Source organism: Mirounga leonina, unplaced genomic scaffold, assembly GCF_011800145.1.
Source record: "Mirounga leonina isolate KUSES-001 unplaced genomic scaffold, KU_Mleo_1.0 Mir_357, whole genome shotgun sequence".
Taxonomy (NCBI): Eukaryota; Metazoa; Chordata; class Mammalia; order Carnivora; family Phocidae; genus Mirounga; species Mirounga leonina.
In genome coordinates, this window is record NW_023270702.1 from 12,011,836 (window position 1) to 12,032,840 (window position 21,005).

Here is a 21,005-nt window from a genome sequence, read left to right on the forward strand (position 1 = left end):
CTTTGCTTAACCCGACTTTTATTGGCCATTCATTTCTCTTTCAAGATGTCATTCATTTTTGTTTTGAAAGAAATATGTGCACAATTCTAGATAAATTAGGTCCCCCCCAAAAAAGTGTGGTAGAAAAAGGGTAAGAATTTTCTTTCCCATGTTTAGATAATGATTTAATTTTGCTTTGGACATTTGATGAAATGTGTAATCTTGTTAAAGCAAGATGATGTTGATTCTTTCTGAATACCTTGTTTCCATCAGGGTTGTGGATTACAGTAGTTTGGGGCTCCTGAGTGAGAACAAAATAGAGAAAGAAACAGTTCGCATTGGTAAGTACATTCTTACTAGTGTGAGGGACAGAGCAGAGTGAGCCAGCTGACAAAACTAAATAGTGACCAGAGCTTAAGCGATGTTAACCACTGTCAGAGGTAGCAGCTGACAAGATCACTGATGAAAGATCTCTCTGATGAGCCCATGAGATAGGATACCTCAGTACCCAGCAGCAGCATGCAAAAGACCTTATTCGTGATCAGTAAACAGACAAGGCTTTGAAGTTTGGAGACCTAAAGAGGCACTCACTGTTTCACAGAGTTCTGTAACAGAACTTCCTTTTCTTCTTTAGTGAGTAGGCTGTTAACGTGTGTCCTATAGAAAACGGACCAAGGACCCTAGAGATTAGAACTCTTTAAAATGATCTTGAATCCTTTGTGAGGATTTTTTTTCCGGTGTATCTTTGAGAATGGATTATGGTGTTATCACTATAGTTAGTAGTGTATAGTTAACACACAGATAAATACTCTGAAAAATCTAGAACATTGTGCCTTGCTTTAAAAAAAAAAAAAAAAAGGCTATCCTAAAGAATGTATTTCAAAAGTCCATAAGCAATTCTATGGAATACTGAAAAGGTTCATTTAAAGGATTCTAGAACTAATCATATAATCACTATAATCTACTAAATGCTATGTTAATTCATACCTAAAAATAAATTTCAGCTTTATGGACTACATATACAGATTTGCTTGTAAAGTCATGCTTTTCCATGAAGAAAATATTATTATTCCTTTCTGCTTTCTACCAGAGAATTGAAGAAATATTCCCAAATGAAAATAACACTCAAGTGACTGATGTTAAAAAAGATTCAGTGTCCACTGGCATGCTTGGCACTTTCATTGCATGATGTCTTGGTAACCGAGTTACTGCAGTCTACTGAAAGTTTTCTCCCACTATAAGCACTCTGTCCTCTAGGATCTCCTCTTCACCAGTTTATGCTGTAACAGTTAGAGAACACATTTACTGCTTCCCTTCTTCCTTTCCCTGGCTAGAGGTGTGATTGACATTGTTTTTTACTCATAGATAACTTGCTATCTTGGTATGTCCTTTTTCCTTTAAATGTTTTTAAATTGAACCTTCTGGTTAACCCAAGTGAAATAATTTCCCTCAGTATTTTTTTATTCATTTAAAATAACAGTACAGAGGACAGTAAAAAATTAGAAGTATTTCAGAAAACCTATATCAAAATATGTAATAGGTTGAGCAAACCATTACGGAACTCAGAGTACTGAATGCCAGTATTCAAATCTTGACTAGCCAACAAAGAACTGCTTCAGTGGAGCTCATAACACTATCTCAAAGTCTTAAAATGATTTAGTTGTAAATAGTGTGAATTTGATTAAAATGGGCAAAACTGGCTTCCACTGATAATTCAAGGCTCTATGCTATACATTTCATTCTTTGGATTAAAGTGAAACAGTGATCATTTAAAACACAACAAACAAAAAGCTCAAAATTACCCAATGCCTCTTTATCTCAAAAAGTGAGGTCTTACAAAGCCCTGCTGTCTTTTAATAAGAAGAAACGGGAACTCTGAATAAGGTCTACATTTACTGTTGTCTAGCAATCATCCCCTTAGCTCTCCTTGATGTCAATATTTCCATCAAGAAAGGAGGAAACCATTGTTTGCATAATCTAGAGCTACCATCAGAAGAAGAGCTAAGAGCAACCAAAGCGCATTCTACTGTATTTCTAAAGCAGCATGCAACAGTTTCAACTACAGAGACCACAGCTATCAGAATAATGTTCAATAATGAAATGAGATCATCTCATGTTAGAAACACACTGCTTGGCAACTACCTTAACAAAAAGAAAAAAGAAACGAACTTTTCTTATATCTTTGAAAGCAAAACAAAACCCAACAAAATAAAATACTTATATATGTATCTATATAGTGAAAGCAAATGAGAGAAACAACAAAAAACAATAAAGAACTTAAGAAGGGTTACAAAGAGTCCAGGTATACCAGCGCCGGGGTAGGAATATTTTCTTTGGGGCTGGTTACCACGTTGGCTTTGTTGTTTATCTGTAGGTATGCAGAAAATAGAAACAGAGATGCCTTAAACCCCTTGGTAGCCAATGTCTCTACACTGCAGCATGTCTATGTGGAGATATAGACATGAAAATAAAGATCCACTGAGGATGAACGTGAAAGACACCGTGATGTCTGACAGGAATGATACTCAATTCTAGTCTCCGGTGGTCACACACAGGCTAGAACTGTGTCTGTAACGGGGGATGACAAAACAGCCTTGGCCGCTTTGGCTGTGCCACACTAGCCAACAAAGAACTGCTTCAGTGGAGCTCAAATCAAGTTTCAGAGTATGAAATAAATACAAACATTTTCATACTCCTCAAGTTGGATTCTGATCCCGGCTTCCAATTGTTTTCTGTTATGAATACATTCCTTTTTTTTTTTTTTTTCCATTTTATTCTTGATCCTGAAGTCACACATAGACCGTCTTTCTCTGGGAAGCCACCGTCACTTTGCTTAGTAGGTCAAAACTCAGATCTTCAAAACTTAGATCTTCTGATGAAATGCAGGCTTTATAATATTTTTTTAAATGATAAGTCTGGGCCTCCTTTAAAAAACACATGTCCAATTATAAATGGGCAAACTGAATTCTTTACTATATTCTGAATGTAAAAAGACTTTTTTCACAATTGTTTGAGAGGAAAACACTGTGTTTTCTGTCAAAGTGTTGATACTTCGTTTTTCTTTCAAAGTGCTACTGTTGAAGATTGTGTTTGGTATATCATTCCTTTGCTTTAACATATTGGGGTTGACCTTAAAAAAAGATCATATCACAATGGAAGCCACGTGGTGAAAGCAACTCAGAGGGTCAGTAAGTATTATAATGGTCCATAGAGAAAATTCTTTGTAGACAAGTGGCAACTTGAAATCACAAATGAGTTTGGGCACTAAAGAATCAAAAACTAAACAGTAATAATCAACATTCATTTAAACTCATGCATGATAACTTACATTACGGTTACCAAACGGAGCTATAAATTAACATTCATTCTCTTGTACTACATTATCTAGGTATTTTCTTTACATATTATTATCTGAAGGAACACATCTCATAATTTTAGTATAAATGTTCTTAAGGGTCTCAAAGAGAAAAATATACTGCATAAAATAGATGAATACCAAATGAGTTTATAAGCAATTACACCAATTTTATTGGGACTTTCTAGGAGGGTTTTTTTTTTTTTCTTTTGTATTTTATACCTGAAGATCATATTGAAACCAGTACTGGGAAGAACATAGAAGATTAAAGAAATTAATTTAGGCATGTAATATTTTGCTTTTCTATTCATTCACATTTGTGTGATTGTTTGGTATCAGTATTATTTAATTAAGCCATATAACACTAAGCTCTGTGATATGCAGAAAAAGAGAAAACTTCTGGTGCCCTTTACTGAAAAACTCTTTAAATATTAAACCATCAATCTCTACTTTGCAGATGGTCTAAAATTTTTCTTTAAATAAAAGTGTACAGAATTTAACATCAAATTTGTGCAACAGCCAGAAAGAGATAAGAGGTAATGGAATCTATTAAAAAGGGATCAAAATTTAGTACTTATGTTAGTATGAAATACATGATGAAAGAGGAGGGATGCACACACAAATAATTTCCTATCAGGAAGAGTGCGTGGCAAAACACAGCTGACTTCTTATCATATGATCAGAGGTACTTATAATGAAAGCACCACATATATTTAATATGTTATATTCAGTTTATATCAGTGGATACAAAAGTAAAAGAGGAATACACTGAGATACTTTTACTTCTGTTTTGAGAGGAGAGACTTGATTATTTTCTAGAATGGTTGTGAAGAACTGATTTCTTTCAGTGAAAATGTCACACATGCACACCTATGTACACATACTTCTCTGCACAAATGTGTGCACACACATACAACACAAACCCCTACACACGTTCACACATAGGTACACGCGTACATACACCACCAGGTCTTCCGATTGAGGGCCATTCTGCCTAGATTAGCCATGCTTTATTGTCAGGCATGGCAAAAAGGAGTTAAATGAATATGAGACTCAACCACCACTATTAGTTGTGTTTAAATGTACAGTTACAAACTTTTTAAGTTAACGTAGATAAGCTTAATGATCTTTTATTACTATGGGAAGTCTTTTGAAGGTACTTGCAATATTAATTAGTTGAAAAATAATAGCAGAATTTTTAAGTAAAAGACTAGGAGGACTTCTTTTTTATTAAAGAGTCAAATATTAAGTAGGAGTTAAACTATAAGCGGTCTTTTAAACATATAAGAACTCTGGCACTTTTGTTTATGAAATGTAGTTAATTTATGTTATGGAAGCTTTTTTTTCTTAACGAAACTAAACCAAACCAGATATTTAAGTGATTCACTGAATTATTGTTATGAGGCATGGGCAAGATATTTTTATTTCTCAGGTGTTAAGTTTATTCAGTTTTGAGGTTAATAAATGTTTCCTCCTATAAGGTGCTTAACTAGGATAGGTTCCATTCTATGCTCACTTTCACACTGTTTATAAACTTCATGGTAGATACATTGTAGTGTATCTGAACTAAAAATAACTCCTATTTTAATCACGATCATCACTTAAAAATAATCCTAGAGTATTCCTTCACTTATCATTAAACAGACATTAACTATGTCATGATCTCTTTAGTTTCAAGAGAAAACTGGACTCTGGTCTTATAAAAGATCCTTTAATAGCATATGGATAAAGGTATGGATAAAGGTATAAAGCATATTTTAAAAATTCAATTTCAAAGATAAACAGTATTATGTGAATGTGGGTACTGTGTTTTGATAGTTAATTGACACTGACATGTAATGGTCCTACACTTTCTCCACTTACACTAACTTAGGTAAATAAGACTGTTTTTATTCCTAAGTGTGAATTTTCACAGGAGGAGAAATCTGGCAGATAGAGATCCTCACCATCATCTGAACACTCGAACTGGACTTCCTTTTCTGAATTGACCAGTCAAAGAGAAAGGAAAAGAAAAAAATATGACCGGTTGAATTTTTAAAGTATCAAAGCATGGAGCACAGAATAAATTTCTCTTTAAAGAGAAGCTATAAGTTGTCTAGAAGAAAAAAAGTTCTGGAAATGTTTCTTTCTATATAAGGATAGTAGTAAAAATAAATATCTCTATAGGAACTGTGACCTCTACATCACTGAAAGGTACAGAAAAACACAGAGTGAAACATTTGGAAAATTTAAAATATCACATTTCCACCAATGTAACATTGGGAAAAAGGCAACATCAACTGTCATTAATGAAACTGAAACTGAATAAACTAAGCAGAAGGAAGAGAACATTACAGGTTGAGGAAAGCAATTGGTAAAAGGCAAATGCCATCCTAATGGGAATCACAAGTGCATGGTAACCACAGCTCTGGAAATTCTCAAATCACACATAAATAGGAGGAGAAGAAATGATTGGGCATGAACATAAGAAGTGATAAATGATTTTCTATGTTATATTTTCAAAATAAACTGACCACCTGACTTTGGGTCAAGTTCAAATGTTAGAATATTAACTAATTCCCAAGAATGTTGAAGTGTTCATGAGGAATGTATGCATCTGCCATTGGAAAAGAAAGAAAAGGATTAAAGAAACAAAATACTTAGGTAATACTCCAGAAAGATAACAAACAATACAAATATAAGGTTACATTCAATCAAAGATAAATTCCCATGAAACAAAATAAAATCAATAGAAAATAAGTTCTATTACTTTGTTTAGAAATCCAAGAAAGCCAAAATATCCTGTTACCTTTTTTGGAAAAATTTCCTATAATTTTTTTAGAATATTCACCTTGGGTATGTCTTAATCCTTATGAAAGAAGCACAGGAACAATTAATACCTTTATAAAAACTGCCCAAGCAGAGAAATTTAATTATTTGACATTTAATTTTCCAGACCCTATGATTTTATTTATTTTATTTTTTTTGGGTTATACATTTCAGCAGACTTCCAGAACCTAGCATAACTAGTTGCAAAGCATTTGGTTTCCATTGATTTTCAGGTCACTATGATAGCTTGGGAGTGTAGTAAAGCAGAGAGGATTTACACATTTTCTACAACAACTTCCTATAAAAGTATTATTTTGTCAGATTATTTAGTATATACCGAAACAGAAAAATATACTTTTTCTTGACATACATATCAGTCATCTTTACATATTAATTATTTTATACTTCAACCTGTCTCCTTTAGAGGAACTATAAAAAATACAAGCTGTGAAAACTCACAAAATACATTTAACATTTAAAAATGATCCAGCATCTGAAAGTCAGAAGTGATTTTAGGAGCACCTTTTTAACTTACCTTTACTCCATCTGGTTTCTTCAACAAACTCTTGGCTGCTGCAAAATGAGAGTAAAACCATTTCAGTGAGTTATCCACAGAAACTGATGCCAGGCAACAAATCAGGTTATTGTTTCCTTCTATCACCTTTACTGAGTTATGGCCAACATATGCCAAGTTATCAAGGTCACACTGATGAGCGCGAGCTTACAGGACATAGAAATACAGTATCACTTTTCTTGGTTTTGCCACATCAAATGTAGCACTAAATTCTTATTCAGTTCATTGCATAAATTGAACACTTTGCCAGTTATGTTATTGGACTTTATTTCACTGTTGGTTGCGAAAAGGATACTGGAACTTTAACTGGACTATGCTTTTTGTAATCCAGAAAGTTGCTTTCAGTCTTCAGACATCAGCTGACAGATTTTATCACATGTTCATTCATACCACAAGTATGGTGACCATGTCAGTTCTGCCACTTAAGCCCCTCTTTCTGAAGGTTTGAAATTTATTTGTGAAAATTTGCTCTGGCTAAGTAACATCCTTTATATATATATATATATATATATATTTGAAATCAGAGCTTTCATCTTTACAAAAAATAGTATTAACTGTATTTAAAATGAAAGGGCATATTATTGGCCAAGAGCAAATTTTTTAAACAATTAGCATAGGACCTTTAAAAAAAAGGCATGATGTATTCTTTTATACTCTAAAATCAGAATACAAAGCTTTCATAAACAAAAGCCTTTTACATCAAAAAATTAAAAATCATAAAATTTGAGGTGAGATATAAAACAAAACAAAATCTTCAACTAATCAAAGAACCGTTGAATTATATGGTCTCATATGAAACTTAAATTTCTCCAAGGACAGCTTTTAGCATTCTTTCTGTTACTGAGCTTCTTGAGTATATTAGAAGGTGAAGTCATCCTTTCAAAAAATATACTTAGTGAATGGGTACATTCATACACAGTTAACAGATTATATAACTGCTAATGACAATCAGTACACCAAGTGTAGAACATATATGAATATGCAGGACAAAGTATATACCTATGTTTCCATTAAATGTTTTATATATATATAATATATATGTTATATATATATATATATATATATATATATATATATATATATTTACTTAAGTATATCAGAGTAGACTTTGGCATCTGAAATGGAAATACCTAGCTATAATAGAACTGCATGAACATGTAATTTCCTGACATCCATTTGATTTGGGATATTATTTTGATATCACTTTGGTATAATTTTAAATTTAAGATACAAAAATGTTAATTTTATTTAGTCCTTAGCAACAAAGCTATTAATTTATTATTAATTGACATTGTAAGAATAGTTGCCTTAGCTATAGTATTTGCCTAGAGTTAAAAAGCAATATTAAGTAAATCCTGTGGCAGTTAATAGGTTAGAAAGCAAACTCAGAATAGTTGAAATTGCAATAGCAAGCAAAGAGAAGACAATGATTCAGGGTAAGCAGGGATTTGGCCTGGGAAATGCAGAAATGTCCCTTTTGGTTACTATTCACCTTACCTCACAAGAAATACATTCCACATAAAGGGAGAAAAGAAAAAAAAAATAAAAACAACTTTATAACCATATACTTATGGACAAATTACTTTAAAGAGCACGTTTGCTAATGAAACAGAATGAATAAAATACTCAAAACTAAAATGCAATATCAAGTACAAGATGTTGTAACTGGGTCCAATGTTATTCAGTTGGTTTTGAAGTGATGGATTAAAAAAAAAGTTTGCCTTTCATGTTAGACATCAGAAACAATATAAAATTCACACATTAGTCATGAGTTTTTAGTTTACACAATGATGAAAAGGAAAATGTGATGTACACAAAAAGCTTCTATACATGAGTGTTATATATTTAAAAAGGCCCAATTTATGCCTAAGAGTGTATTTAAGACTAACAAAATACCCAGTCTTAATATTGGAGATTTTTTCAAGTTAGTTTATCTTTAACAATATATATTGATCATCCTATCTTTTATTGATTCACTAATTTTTGGGCCACAGTGAAATATTTATTTGAATATAGTATATAGTAGTTAATATTTAATGAGATGATATTGAACTCACCCATATAAATGTCAACTATATTAATCAACTGTTCATAAAACAGGTAACTTGACAAAGGCAGTAATGACGTTTTATTACACCAAACAAATTGGACAAAATACATACATTTGACTAACACAGTCCCTCAATTTGTAGCATTACTCATTGTATTCTTTGTTGCTGTTTAACAGGTCAGTGGAAGCCTTTGGGAAGCCTCCTATGGTTTCACATTATGTATAACTAAATATAATGGGGGGCAAAAGCTGACCATTTAACATAGTCATAAAAAGTAACTAAAAATTAGTTGAGAAGGTTGAAGAACATTTGATAAGGTTATGGATCATCACCTGGTAGCACTATAATACCCAGGAGTTAAGTATGTACAGGGAGAAATAACTGAAGAATAGCTGGATAATTTGATGTCTCAGATCTCTCTTATATAAACAGTAAGCAAAGTAAAGTGGTAATATTTTTGGCAAATCATTTGATAATCCTTCCAAGTCTCAATAGCCACTTTACCAAATGCAGCTTTCTTGCTGCTTCAGTTCCTCCCCATACATAAGACTAATTAGAATTTACCAAAATTTGATTTTTGGAAACCTGGTCCTTTGTGATTATTGAAGAAGAGGGTTCCAAAATTCAAGTAATTTCTGGACATAATATATACTAATTCCATTTTAGAAAGTCATCCTATAATAAAGAAATGGCTTAGCTTCTTTTATTTAAAAAATTATTTTTATCGTGGAATCATTTTGAGGAACATTTATTATCCTGTGTTATTACTGTGAGGTAGGGTTCTCTGTAAATTCTTGAGTTTAGATACCTTTGAAATATGCAACCATTCCCATAGTGTGCCAAGATACAACTGTACTTTTGAAAGAACTTGGGCCTAAGAGAACTGGGTTCCTCAATAATGGTCTTCTTTTAAAAATCTTGCTTATTTGGATTCCCTATGAGACAAACAAACAAATCTTATTCATAATTATTAGTTGATGAAATATCAATGAACTAATTCTAGGTTCGAAATGCTGAGCTTCAAGAAGAGGGAGTACATATTTCCCCAACGTGTGTGTATCCCCAGCAAGGATGACAGGTGGGTTTCAAAGGCTGCACGGCACTGACCAGGCGAGGCGCTGCTGGAGTGCTCTTGTGAAGAGTGCAGCCACGTGCCTAATGTCTCTGTGGAGACAGTACCCAGGAGGATTCCTAATGACAGGCACTCCACGCGATACATCTGCTATCCCTAAACAACAGTGTTTTTCTAATTACTAGGTTTCTCTTTAATTCCAAGATGACTACTAAAGAGGAAAGCAGTGAATAAGGGACAGGATTCTTAACACATGTACCTGAAAAGTTCCTCGTAGCCAGCATAGTTGTCAAGATGGCACCCTGTCAGAAAAATAAGAATATGAAATTAATGTTGCTCATGCAAATCTTTGACCTGACAAATAAACAGTCTTTGATAACAAATCTTCTCCTAGCCTTACTTTCAGTCAGGGGATTTTTATTTGTCTGCTTGTGTTTTTTTGTTTGTTTGTTTGTCTCCTGAGAGCAGCAGGCTTATGTCTCACGTAATGCTGGGGCTGCCCTCCTGTGTGTGGCCAGATTCCAATGGTCAAGTTGCACAGTTGTTTTCCTCTGAAGGGAGGAACCACAGCACACACTGCCACAGAGATCCTAGCTCTTCACTGCAGACTTAATTCCAGTGCACTATTCCATTTTCTGAAGACCCAGAAGAAGAGTGGTAAGACTACTGAGGTCTGCACATTGAAAAGCCTTTGCTGAGGAGTTATTTTCTCATACAGAATCTCATTTCTCACTCTGCCAAGTCCACCTCCCCACAAAAATGTAAAATTTCTTACCTTTAGTTTTCTTCTAGCATTAAATTTCTTTAAGCAGTCTACAGTTTCCTGTCTGTGCATCATGGAAGCAACAGTAGAACGTTGCTGGAAGAGGAAGAAAAGAAACTTAGGATATTTAAAACATACTAAGCATTACAGTATCTCAACTTCATCAAAACTGCATTAATGGTGCCTGAACCCATATGAACTTGTGAGTATTCACCTGCAAAAAAATTCCCTAATAACAGACGACTAGTTTTGCCAAGACTATTTGTAATGAAGGTGCAACATTTATCTATAGAAAGTATAGAAATGAATATCAATAATTCCCCAAATTATCTGTATTTCAATGTCTTTAATTATATTTCTATTGGACTGTCTTTCATTTACTTAGTTAGCACCATATTTACTGCCCTAACATTTGATACTTAATCCTAGAAATGTACTGAAATCTCTACATTCCCCCCAAATTTCAGTTTTTCTTAGCACATCTAAAATATATTCAGGCTACTATGGCCATTCTTTCTTGCTAGTATAACTTCACTACAAGCTTCTAAACCTTATTTTTTTCCCTAAAGCTGCCTAATGATAAATAATTGAACTTTGTCTAATATTCTCTACTGGGATATAGTTAATCTTGGTGTCACTTTCTTGACCTCTGTTCATGAGTATTATCAATAACTGGTAGGGGAAATACTCATTCCTTGTATTATTGTAGGCAATATTTATCAATCTATGTAAATCAGATTTTGTTACCCCAAACAGCAATTATCAGCATTACAAATTTATTTTCTTAAATACCTTGAGTTAAAAATGCATTCATTTTTAGTTTCATCTTTTTCTGCAAAAATTATTTTAAATCCATGAAAAATATTTTAAAGAAAATTTATTTTTAGGTTTGCTCCTAAGGTCTTTAGAGAACTGTCACTTACACAGATCCATGGGTGTTTCAGTGCCTCTGAGGCTGTGATACGCTTGGCAGGATTGATAGTAAGCATTTTATTGATTAGGTCTTTGGCTTCAGGAGTCACTGTGTCCCACTCTGGTGATGGGAACTTCAAAAACACAAATTTATAAAGAGTTTAAAAAACAGATACACTCAAACAGGGAAGAGCCAAGTAAACTAATCATTTTCTTAAGTGGTGAATTTCTTCATAAATTTACTTTTTGTAGAAGTTAAATTGTATCTACAAATAGATAAATTGATAGATAAATCAATGTAGATGTATATATCTCCCTCTCTTTCTATATATTAAAGAAAAGTAACCAATAAGGGATAAACACATATTCTAAATTGCATATTATACCTAGTACATACATTTTAAAATTTAGAAAAATAAACTTCTAGTCCCCTCAAAGCATCCTTATTTTGGTTTGAAAATAAAATTTTATGCACTATTTCTCATAATTATTTGCAAACATCAATAAAGCTGACAGTCTGTCACATGTATTGATGTCATCATGCTATCACACCAAGATTCAAAAGGAGGTATTACAGAAAAACAATGAGGTATTACGTACTTTCACAACTCATGAGCAGTAATAGTAGAGATCATAACACAGCTTCCATTACCTGCGTCAAAACTGACTTACTACTTGTGGCTATTTGTCATATAGTACTGAGAAGAAATCTCAACCTACAAGAGCCTTTGCAGGACTTCATTTTAACACCTCAGAAAAGTTAATCTACTTAATTACAAATTTCATCAAAGCAAACTTCTTGAAAGGAACCAATATTCACAACTTCTCTTAGTAAGCCATCTGTGCACTAATACCTGTATAATAAAACCATTTATTCTACGTTTCTTTTGTTGATAAAAATGCAACCTCATTTCTATATAATTTATTAGTAGAAATACTATCCTTGATAGGTTTGGAAAAATTTACATCCCATCAGTTTCTAAACAACAGACAGAATATCAGGTCCTTTTCTCAATTCATGAATTTTTATAGACAATCTTGAAACAAATGCTACTGTCACTGTGTCCTGGACTTTAGTTCACTTTCAGCAGTTATAAAATGGGTACTTTGCGACCCATTGGCAAAATGAAATATGAGAAAAATGATAGTGACTCTTTAACTTCAAATTCTGCCAGTTTAACAGCTGTCATTTTAATTCCCAAAGTTATTTTGGGCAGCTGTAAAAACTTGCTAATGATTAGGAGCTACTGAAGAAATATTCAAGGCTGTTCCTTCATGATGTACAGATCTTCCGACAGCAAATTGGGAGCTGGTTCAGCCTGAATAAAGGTGGACCTTTTTCTCATTTTTTAAAATTTTAACAGTCACTCCTTCACATTCATCAAACAGTGCATTTGCAGAGCTGTATCTCCCCAGGGGGGTGCCTCCCTGCAGTCTGTAAAGATGATGAATGTGCTAGCTGTGGCCCCGTAAATCATAATTTGGTCCAATTATTAGTCTGACTAAAATGGAATTCTTCAAAATTAAAAGAATATACATTTTAAATTCTTGTGATACACACATCCATAGTAGAACATTTTAACAGAAATGCCATGCTGAGTTCATGAGACCTGATAAAATAAAATATAGACTTTTTAAATTCCTTTCACTTCCACATTGAGCTTTTAACTTGGGCACAGCAGGTGGACCCAATATTGCCTATTTCTTAGTTACCCCACTGCATGGAGCACTGGGTGTTATACGCAAACAATGAATCATGGAACACTACATCAAAAACTAATGATGCACTGTATGGAGACTAACATAACATAATAAAATTAAATTAAAAAAAAAAAAGGAAAGCATCATCAGACCTTGAACTCTAATTTCCAGAGGGCTGGCTATGTGAGGTGTACCCAGAGGTGGTGGTAAATCGTATTTACAGATATATTTGTTAAAGGAGAGAAAATTATATCAATGAACAGAGTTAAGTCAAAAAGAGAAAATAGATAAGGCCTTACTTCTTTCCCTAGGAGAGAGAAAACTAATAAGAGAAATTGTTGAGAATTAGTTAAAATTGTAATGAAAAAATTTGGTTCTTGGTCAAAAAACAAAAACCAAACACTCATCTACAGTTATATGAACATTTATTACATACATCATAAGCTCCAGCCTTGATCTGCTGATAGAGTCTGTGTTGATCTTCATCCCAGAAGGGTGGATATCCCACCAGGAGGATATAGAGAATGACACCTGGACAGAATGAGCATATTAACATAATGTTTAATCTTTCAGGCAACAGTAAGTTAAATGTGGCAGATCCACAATGACACTAAGCCACACCCATTCAAAGAGGACACTGGGTATTTGGAAAACTTCAGAAAGACATTCCCTGATCTACTCTGAAGCATTCGGTGGAGTGTGAATTCTCCTGTTCTTATGCTCAAGAACTCTGATAATATGTGGCAGTTCGAAACATAAACCAAAGAATTCTATGTGCACTTGAAAAGAATGTGTATTCAGTTGCTTTTGGATGGGGTATTACATATATATCTGTTATGCTTAATGGGTTGTTCAAGGACAGTATTTCCTTGTTAACTTTAGGACCAAAGAATTCTAAAGAGGTATAGCAGGTCAATACCTAAAGATGAAACTCATCTGTCATTGGGATGGCATACTCTTTGGTGTCCCTGATTAAGACTTGTTTTGTGGCCTAACATACGATCTTTCCTGGAAAAGGTTACATGTGCACTCAAGAAGAATGTGTATTCTGTTGCCTTTGGATGGAATATTCTGTATACATCTGTTAAGTTCATCTGGTCTAACATGTTTAAGATCAATATTTCCTTATTGATTTTCTGTCTGGATGATCTATCCACTGATGTAAATAGGGTATTAAAATCCCCTACTATTATTGTATTGCTATCTATTTCTTCTTTTAAGTCTGTTAATATTTGTTTTATATATTTAGATGCTCCTATATCGGGTGCATAAATATTTACAAATGTTACATCTTCTTGTTGGATTGACCTCTTTATCATTATGTAATGCTCATTTTTGTCTCTTATTTCAGCCTTCATTTTAAAGCCTGTTTTGTCTGATATAAGTATAGTTACTCCCGCTTTCTTTAGGTTTCCATTTGCATGAAAGATCTTTTCCCATCCCTTCACTTTAAGTCTATGTGTCCTTACAGCTGAAGTGAGTCTCTTATAGGCAGTGTAAATTTATTTTTGCCTTTTTTTTTTAAATTGTTTTCTGACTCTTTTTGTAGTTCTCTCTGTTCCTTTCTTCTTCTCTTGCTCTCTTGTGGTTTGATGACTTTCTTTAGTGGTATACTTCTATTACTTTCTCTTTCTCTCTTCTGTATTTACTGTAGGTTTTCACCTTGTGGTTACCATGAGGCTTACATATAACAAGTTCTAATTATAACTGTCTACTTTAAGTTGATAACTTAAGTTTGATCCTATGCTAAAGCTTACATTTTTACTCTTCCCTGTCCCATGCTTTGTTTTTGATGTTACATTTTAGGATACTTCTGTATCCTATAGCTAATTATCACAATCATAGAATTTTTACTACCTTTGTCTTTTAACCTGTATACCAGCTTTATAATCGATTAATCCACTACTTCTACTATGTATTTACCTTTCCAGTGAGATTTATTCTTCCATATGTTTTCTTGTTACCAATTAGCAAACTTTCTTTTCAGTTTAAAGAAATCCCTATAAGACTGGTTTAGTATGATGAACTCCTTTAGTTTTTGTTGTATGAAAAACTCATGATCTCTCCTTCAATTTTGAATGACTTTGCTGGGTAGAATATTTGTAGTTGGAAGTTTTTTTCCTTTCAGCACCTTGAATGTTTCATGCCACTCCCTCTGGCCTACAAAGTTTCTGCTGAAACACTTATTATGGGGGTTCCTTGGCATACAACTAATTGTTTTTCTCTTATTGCTTTTAATATTTCCTCATCTTTAACTTTTGACATTTTAATCATAATGTGTCTTGATGTGGGTCTCTTTGATTTCATCTTATTTGGAAATCTCCGGGCTTTCTGGATCTGGATGTCTGTTTCCTTCCCCACTTCCTTCCTTAACTTCCTTAAGGAAGTTACTAGCCATTATTTCTTCAAACAAGTTTTTTGCCTCTTTCTCTCCTTCTTGTGGGACCCTTATAATGTAAATGTTGGTCTGCTTGATGTTGTTGCATAAGCCCCTTAAGTTATCTTCATTTTTTTTCTTTTTCTTTCTTTCTTTTTTTTTTTTGCAGCTGTGATTGGGTGAGTTCCACCAGCAGCTTGGATTCACGTTAACTGATCCTTCCTTCTACTTTATGTAATCTGTTGTTGAACCTCTCTCTAGTATGTTTTTCAGTTATTGTATTCTTTAGCTCTGTGACTTCTATTTTGTACTTTCTTTTATTTTCCATCTCTTTATTGAAGCTCTCACTGTGTTCATCCATTCTTTTCCCATGTTCAATGAACATCTTTATTAGCATTACTTTTAGCTCTTTATTAGGTAAATTACTTATCTGCATTTTATTAAGGATTTTTTTTGTAAGGTTTTATCTTATTCTTCCATTTGGAACATATTCTTCTTTTTTTTTTTCATTTTACTTGACTCTGTGTTGATCTATAGAGTAGATAAAACAACCCCCTCTCCTTGTGTAGAAGATGAACCTTGTCTTTCAACTCTGCTCCAACTCTGTCATCTCTCAAACCTTTGTTCTTATCCAAAAAGCCTACTATATTTTTATTAGCTCTCAGTAGGTAAGGATGTGCCAAGACCTGTCAGTGACTGAAAGGGGAGATGCTCAGTACCTAGATTCACACTGTTTGGAAGCCAGACCCTCAGGTAGCAGCTTTTAAAATTATGCAAATATGTACAGTCCTGTGGAACCACAAGCATAAGCCCCATCGGCCAAGCAGTTTGGTGGCCCCCTGCATGACAGTCACAAAAATTGGGGCTGCAGATGAATGTATAATCTCTTTTCTGAGAGATACTAGCAAAGCTGGAACAAGGCAGAAGGACAGTGCCAAGATGGTGCCTACAACCTACATTCCTTGAGAGTAGCTCTTAATCTACTAGATATGTACCAACCATGAAGCCTGCTCCTCAGGGCAAAGTTCTAGGACAAGCCAAGAGGCCCCCTTCACAGAAAGACTAGAAGGAGGTATGCCTCAATCTGCTATCTGTGCAGTGTCCTGGGATGGCAGCCTGCCAAGAATTTTTTCTTCAATTGCCAGTTCTGTGGAACCCAGGAATGCAAGTCCCCCTGACCAGCCAGGCAATCAAGGGGCATACCCTGGGGGGCAGATGCAAAAACAGGGCAGCAGATGTAAAAACCAGGACATCAGCTTCGTGCAAAGCTTCCCTCCAGGAGACACTGGCACTCTGGAGTGTGGCAGAGGGAGCGCATGAAGAAAGCAGTGCTGAGGTCTCTGGAAAGATTATAGTCATTCCTTAAATGTGTGTTTAATTAGAAACCTGCCCCTCAGGCTGCAGCCATAGTTTTTAGTTAATAGGCCCCCTTCACAGAAAGACCAAGCTCCTAGGTTTGTTGCCTCTCGCTGTGTGGTAGAGGTGGTGGCTACTTAAGAACTCTCTCTCCATCAGTTACAGTCCTATGGGACCCACAAGCAGAAGCCCCACTGACCAACAAAGCTGGCAATGTGGAGGTGTCGCCTGGCAGCAGGTGCAAAAATCAAGGAGCCAGACATGGGTATGAGCTCCTCTCTGGGTGATGCTGATTATTACAGTCTCATGAAATGAGGAACACAAGCCCCCCTGGCCTCCAGAGCCAGCCAGTCAGGAGGCATTCCCTGGGCAGCAGCCACATGTAAAATCTTCCTTCCTGGTGCTCTGGAGCACTCCGAAGGGAGAGTGTGGACACAGCACTTGCCAGTCTCCACCCCAGAGGATACTCCAGTAGGCTCCTAGATATGTGTGTTAAATTAGATGCCTGCCCTACAGGCTGACACTGTAACATAAGCAGGTCAACCTCCTTCACTTTATGTCTGGAGGCAATCAGGCTGCCTCTGAGCTAGGCCCTTGGGCAGGTATGTCCAAGCATCTAGGCCTGTTAAGAGCTGTCTTTTACAATATACGGTAACAGTCACCTTATAGGCAATACAATGGCACTAAATTCCTATCTTTCAATAGTTACCCTGAATGTAAATGGGCTAAATGCCCCAATCAAAAGACACAGGCTAACAGACTGGATTAAAAAACAAGACCCATCGATATGCTGTCTGCAAGAGACTCATTTTAGAACCAAAGACACCCCCAGGTTGAAAGTGAGGGGGTGGAAAACCATTTACCATGCTAATGGACACCAAAAGAAAGCTGGGGTGGCAATCCTTGTATCAGACAAATTAGATTTTAAACCAAAGACTGTAATAAGAGATGAGGAAGGACACTATATCATACTTAAAGGATCTATCCAACAAGAAGATCTAACAATTGTAAATATCTATGCCCCTAACATGGGAGCAGCCAATTATATAAGGCAATTAATAACAAAAGCAAAGAAACACATCGACAACAATACAATAATAGTGGGGGACTTTAACATCCCCCTCACTGAAATGGACAGATCGTCTAAGCAAAAGATCAACAAGGAAATAAAGACTTTAAATGACACACTGGACCAAATGGACTTCACAGACATATTCAGAACATTCCACCCCAAAGCAACGGAATACACATTCTTCTCTAGTGCCCATGGAACATTCTCCAGAATAGATCACATCCTAGGTCATAAAACAGGTCTCAACCGGTACCAAAAGATTGGGATCATTCCCTGCCTATTTTCAGACCACAATGCTTTGAAACTAGAACTCAATCACAAGAGGAAAGTCGGAAAGAACTCAAATACATGGAGGCTAAAGAGCATCCTACTGAAGAATGAATGGGTCAACCAGGAAATTAAAGAAGAATTAAAAAAATACATGGAAACCAATGAAAATGAAAACACAACTGTTCAAAATCTTTGGGATGCAGCAAAGGCAGTCCTAAGAGGAAAGTATATAGCAATACAAGCCATTCTCAAGAAACAAGAAAGGTCTCAAGTACACAACCTAACCCTACACCTAAAGGAGCTGGAGAAAGAACAGCAAATAAAGCCTAAACCCAGCAGGAGAAGAGAAATCATAAAGATCAGAGCAGAAATCAATGAAATAGAAACTAAAAGAACAGTAGAACAGATCAACGAAACTAGGAGCTGGTTCTTTGAAAGAATTAACAAGATTGATAAATCCCTGGCCAGACTTATCAAAAAGAGAAGAGAAATGACCCAAATCAACAAAATCATGAATGAAAGAGGAGAGATCACCACCAACACCAAAGAAATACAATTATAAGAACATATTATAAGCAACTCTATGGCAGCAAATTAGATAACCTGGAAGAGATGGATGCATTCCTAGAGATGTATCAACTACCAAAACTGAACCAGGATGAAATAGAAAACCTGAACAGACCTATAACCACTAAGGAAATTGAAGCAGTCATCAAAAATCTCCCAAAAAACAAAAGCCCAGGGCCAGATGGCTTCCCAGGGGAATTCTACCAAACATTTCAAAAAGAATTAATACCTATTCTTCTGAAACTGTTCCAAAAAATAGAAACGGAAGGAAAACTTCCAAACTCATTTTATGAGGCCAGCATTACCTTGATCCCAAAACCAGACAAAGACCCCATTAAAAAGGAGAATTACAGACCAATATCCCTGATGAACATGGATGCAAAAATTCTCACCAAAATACTAGCCAATAGGATCCAACAGTACATTAAAAGGATTATTCACCACGACCAAGTGGGATTTATCCCTGGGCTGCAAGGTTGGTTCAACATCCGCAAATCAATCAATGTGATACAATACATTAACAAAAGAAAGAACAAGAATCATATGATCCTCTCAATAGATGCAGAAAAAGCTTTTGACAAAGTACAGCATCCTTTCTTGATCAAAACTCTTCAGAGTATAGGCATAGAGGGTCCATACCTCAATATCATAAAAGCCATCTATGAAAAACCTACAGCGAATATCATTCTCAATGGGGAAAAACTGAGAACTTTCCCCCTAAGGTCAGGAATGTGGCAGGGATGTCCACTATCACCACTGCTATTCAACATAGTATTGGAAGTCCTAGCCACAGCAATCAGACAACAAAAAGAAATCAACGGCATCCAAATTGGCAAGGAAGAAGTCAAACTCTCACTCTTTGCAGATGATATGATATTTTATGTGGAAAACCCAAAAGACTCCACCGCAAAACTGCTAGAACTCATACAGGAATTCAGTAAAGTGGCAGGATATAAAATCAATGCACAGAAGTCAGTGGCATTCCTATACACCAACAACAAGACAGAAGAAAGAGAAATTAAGGAGTTGATCCCATTTACAATTGCGCCCCAAACCATAAGATACCTAGGAATAAATCTAACCAAAGAGACGAAGGATCTGTACTCAAAAACTATAAAATACTCATGAAAGAAATTGAGGAAGACACAAAGAAATGGAAAAACATTCCATGCTCATGGATTGGAAGAACTAATATTGTGAAGATGTCAATGCTACCTAGAGCAATCTACACATTCAATGCAATCCCCATCAAAATACCATCCAGTTTTTTCAAAGAAATGGAACAAATAATCCTAAAATTTGTATGGAACCAGAAAAGACCCCACATAGCCAGAGGAATGTTGAAAAAGAAAAGCAAAGCCGGCGGCATTACAATTCCGGACTTCAAGCTCTATTACAAAGCTGTCATCATCAAGACAGCATGGTACTGGCACAAAAACAGACACATAGATCAATGGAACAGAATAGAGAGCCCAGAAATGGACCCTCAACTCTATGGTCAACTCATCTTCGACAAAGCAGGAAAGAATGTCCAATGGAACAAAGACAGTCTCTTCAACAAATGGTGTTGGGAAAATTGGACAGCCACATGCAGAAGAATGAAACTGGACCATTTCCTTACACCACACACAAAAATAGACTCCAAATGGTTGAAAGACCTCAATGTGCGACAGGAGTCCATCAAAATCCTAAAGGAGAACACAGGCAGCAACCTCTTTGACCTCAGCCGAAGCAACTTCTTCCTAGAAACATCGCCAAAGGCAAGGTAAGCAAGGGCAAAAATGAACTATTGGGACTTCATCAAGATAAAAAACTTTTGCAAAGCAAAGGAAACAGTCAACAAAACCAAAAGACAACCGACAGAATGGGAGAAGATATTTGCAAATGACATATCAAATAAAGGGCTAGTATCCAAAATCTATAAAGAACTCATCAAACTCAACACCCAAAGAACAAAGAATCCAATCAAGAAATGGGCAGAAGTCATGAACAGACATTTTTCCAAAGAAGACATCCAAATGGCCAACAGACACATGAAAAAGTACTCAATATCACTCAGCATCATGGAAATCCAAATCAAAACCTCAATGAGATACCACCTCACACCAGTCAGAATGGCTAAAATTAACAAGTCAGGAAACGACAGAT

At 35.3% G+C, this 21,005-nt stretch overlaps 1 protein-coding gene across 14 annotated transcripts in view; it reads right to left on the reverse strand.

Moving 5' to 3' along the window:
* Positions 1-21,005, reverse strand: part of CAMK2D (calcium/calmodulin dependent protein kinase II delta) — a 326,351-nt gene that overhangs the window by 45,460 nt on the left and 259,886 nt on the right. For 5 of the 14 annotated variants that reach the window (XM_035030322.1, XM_035030321.1, XM_035030313.1 and 2 more), the window contains exons 9-15: positions 13,652-13,746; positions 11,526-11,648; positions 10,615-10,698; positions 10,099-10,141; positions 6,678-6,715; positions 2,288-2,347; positions 239-280 (exon numbers count right to left, since the gene is read on the reverse strand). In XM_035030322.1, the coding sequence (XP_034886213.1) occupies positions 239-280; positions 2,288-2,347; positions 6,678-6,715; positions 10,099-10,141; positions 10,615-10,698; positions 11,526-11,648; positions 13,652-13,746 (485 nt within the window). The remainder of the gene's footprint in view (positions 1-238; positions 281-2,287; positions 2,348-6,677; positions 6,716-10,098; positions 10,142-10,614; positions 10,699-11,525; positions 11,649-13,651; positions 13,747-21,005) is intronic. The other 9 variants (XM_035030310.1, XM_035030323.1, XM_035030311.1 and 6 more) reach the window with 5 other exon arrangements.